General features: G+C 35.2%; 1 protein-coding gene across 1 annotated transcript; it reads right to left on the bottom strand.

The window, feature by feature from the left end:
- Positions 1–246: 246 nt before the first annotated feature.
- On the bottom strand, positions 247–1,188 carry LOC127122515 (uncharacterized). The gene has a single exon (XM_051052836.1). It carries the CDS (start codon positions 1,186–1,188, stop codon positions 247–249), a length of 942 nt encoding a protein of 313 aa, XP_050908793.1.
- Between the last annotated feature and the right edge of the window lie 2,713 nt (positions 1,189–3,901).

Below are 3,901 nucleotides of genomic sequence, written 5' to 3' on the forward strand. Positions count from 1 at the left end.
CCTAGTCAAAGCAATCTTGAGTTTCTCCGCGTCAGTCATGAAAATGAGAGAAGGTTCTTTAACAGTTAAAGAGAAAGGCTCTTGTCGAGGATAAGGCATTTTTAAATTGACGGCCTTAGCTTGCACCGATTCGAGATAAGGCTCCAAAGAGACGCAATCTAACTTTCCTAGAACTTCTCTTCTTTTCTTATGGACGTGGCGCCAGACATGCAGAATCTTTTCTCTGAATGCTTTGTTGTCCTCTCCTTACTTGAAGAAGAAACTCTCTAAGAAGATGGTGTTGGGATTGTCCTTCATTTGGTACCCAAACTGACGGCGAGCCAAAATTGGGTTGTAGTTAATGCCCCCCTTTGTACCAAGAAGAGGTACATTAGGAAACTCACTACAACTATCAATAGTTGTCACCCCCTCATAAGCACGATCAAACCAATCAATGTCAGAATGAGTGAGAGACATAATCTTTTGTGACCATAGCAAACCGTCCTTAAGGTCCCAAAAGGCAGTAGATCGAGGCAAGTGCAAAATAAACCACTTGTAGATCAGAGTTGCACAACATATGATCATTCCTCCCTTATGAAAATTCCTGAGATGGATTGAATGGTAAACATCTGCAAGGAAGGTAGGAACTGGATTTCCAACTAAGAATATTTTGATAGCATTAATGTCAACAAAGTCATCAATATTAGGGAAGAGGAAAAATCCATAGATAAGCAAGGCAAGAATAGCCTCAAAAGCATCCGTACTATTCATGCTAGCAAAATAACGAGCTTCCTCTATCAAGAATTTAGCAGGCAAGCCAAGAATTCCTCCTTTTGTAGTTATATTAGCTTCGATCTCAGACATCTTTAAATGAGTAGCTTTTGCAATGTCTTGATGCTTTGGAATTTCTTCTAAACCAGAAAAGGGAACTTGATCATGGATGGGTAGGCCAATTAAGTGAGAAAACTCCTCCAAGGTAGGCACAAGCTGATAATCTGGAAAGGTAAAGCACCGATACAATGGATCATATAATTGGACCAATGTAGCAAGAATCCCCTCCATCATGTTGGTCTTCAAAAGAGGTAGAAGTCTCCCATATCTATGTTTGAAGTCTTCAGGACTAACCACCAAAGATCCTAGCTCTCTTAAACATTCCAATTTTGGACTTTTGAAAGTGTACTTTTGAGTTCTTCTTCTTCCAAAATCCATAGTGAAAGATTCCTATGATATTTGCAACAAATGCTTTTAAGTTGTTTGAAGACTTTAATTAAGATGATGTTAATGAATGCATGAATGTATGAATGCACAAACACATCAAGATCAACAAACATAAGTAATATATCAAATACATGGGGTTCATAGGGTTGACCCCCAGAGTCATCAAGACGGGAACCAAGGTTCTAAGAAAGTTCCTAGAGTCATAATCCCATCTTTTGGATATTACCGGTTTGGAAAATTACTTGTCAACCAATAATATTCTTAACAGAAACTCATCTGAGTGTAGTATCGTGTATCAACTAATTCAGGTTTACACCTTCATAGTCACCACACTACATCCTAAAAAGGCTTAGTAGTGTAAAGGGATACTAAATTCATCAGCTTCTTAGGCTCCCAGGTTAAAGATAGCAAATATCTTCATGATTGCTCGTTCAACAAATACCATCCCTAAAGGGGCTTCCACTGATTGGGGGATTCTCAAGTTAGCTTGTTCGGGATTACTCCACCCAAGCCAACTTGACTATACCACCCTCCTATCTCAATATGCACTCAAGTACGGGTTAGGACTTATCTTAACACAAAGATCACCCAAGAAAATATAAACAAACAAATAATAAAACATAGATGAAAACAAAATAGGTGTAACCCTCTTCGGAAGTTTCCCCAGTGAAGTCGCCATTTCTGTCGCGGTGAGAATCAAAGACCAAGCTATTGGATTACCTTGACTCGCAAAACATTGATATCACCACCGAACTTTTACTTTTCCAAAGGAAGGGAAAAGATTCAAAATAAACCCAAAATAAACATGCATAGCAAATAGTAAAACTAGGAGCAAAGCAAGCAGAGATCGAAGGTACGGGGGTTGGTTATGCAAAGGGAAGGTATTAGCACCCTAAACATCTATAGTACTCTACAAGAACCTTTTGATTTTATATATGTTTTTAAGAGTTTTTTGCATTTTTTGATGGGATAATAAAAGGGGTAAAAAATGTTTTGGAAAGTCTTACTTGACTAAAGGTAAGTCAAAGTTTGAGTTGACATGCTTCATGTGTACTAAAGCATTTGTAATTGAAAGATCCATTGACTAAAACTAAGTCGAAGGTTGTGTTTGAAATGTTTCATGTATACTAAAGCATTTTCAAGTGTAGTTTAAAGATCCATTGAATAAAAGTAAGTAAGGGTTTGAATGGGTGTTTTAGTTTGAAAAGGGGGTAGGGTTAATGCATGAATGGACAAATAAAATCAACAAACAAACAGACAATATATGACTCAGAAGTCAACATAAGATCCTTTCCCTTAGATTTAGGTAAATAAAGATACATAAATTGGTAATCCATTAACAAGCTACTTACATGTTTTTGAATTATGATGATCATAAACAAGACATGACAAAGGTTTATATAACACCACAAGAGATAACACATGAACAGGTATGAGATACGTATTCAATCATCATGGGAGTTTATAAAGGAAATACTTGGATGAAGTGATAAACAATTACAAGATATGGATATAATATCAAAAATTGGGATAGAATTACAAGATGTGATTTAAACAAGTGTACATTACTCAACACAAGGGTATCAAACCACATAAGACAAGTATCATAATCGAGATATTGGTTGTCAAGTCAAGTTGTGACGAGAGAAGGATATTCAAAACATGGATCATATGAACATGGTATGGACAAAGTAAAATCTTAAATGGATCACTATGCATATAAGTTAAACAAGAGGCAAGATCACGTTAGGGACAAGTTTAGACCTAAACCCTAATCATGGCATGAATAAGAAACAAGCAAGTGGAAACCCTAACCATCTTCTAACCATTCATTCAAACATGTTTTCAAGGTGAATCAATTTAGACATGATATGAAAATAATCAAGTTTAAACATGTTAAGTACAATAATCAACACTTAAAAGAGTGTGCTATGATCATACAAACATTTAACAACAAGAAAAAACAAGAGATGAACCAAAGAGATTGATTAGGATCTCTAAAAACACCTAAAAAGCACATGTTTTCTATCCAATAAAAAGTGGTTAAATAAATAATATTTTTTGGATTTTTTTGGTATCTTCATAAAATAGACATTCTTATGAACACATGGCAAAAAGAATGGGTCAAAAAGGTTAAGGGATCATGAAGTTATGGGTTTTTCAAGTTATGAAGAAAAATGAACATTTAACAAGTGAGAAAAAATAAACATTACGCTGGCCAGGTTCGAACCCACGTCCTTGGGGTTCCATGTACTTTTTCCAATGCCAACTAAGCATCATCTTCAACCTCTCTCTCTCATTTTTGTTTTCTTTTTTTCACTATTTTTCCAATCTTCTATCAATCATATCTCTCTCATTTCTCAACCATTTTTCATGAAATAAAGATCAAAATCGCATAGAAAAATGCAAAAAAAACACAATGGTACCATAGGTTTTGGCTAATACTCAAAGATGGAGATGCACAAAGGCAAAAACCAGAACTGAAACTTTAGGTTTCATGCAACATAATTTCACATAAACAAAAATATAAATGACATGTAAGCTAATGATCCTTCTTAACACAATAAATGCTACATATTTGCTTCAGAAATCAAAATGAAATGACGTATATATGATGAGTTTCAAAGTGCAAGAATATACCTATTAGAGAAAGGTCTAATGCCTCTTCAACACTACTTCTAGCTATTGTTTGATGCCTTTTCAA

This window comes from Lathyrus oleraceus, chromosome 2, assembly GCF_024323335.1.
Source record: "Lathyrus oleraceus cultivar Zhongwan6 chromosome 2, CAAS_Psat_ZW6_1.0, whole genome shotgun sequence".
Lineage (NCBI taxonomy): Eukaryota > Viridiplantae > Streptophyta > Magnoliopsida > Fabales > Fabaceae > Lathyrus > Lathyrus oleraceus.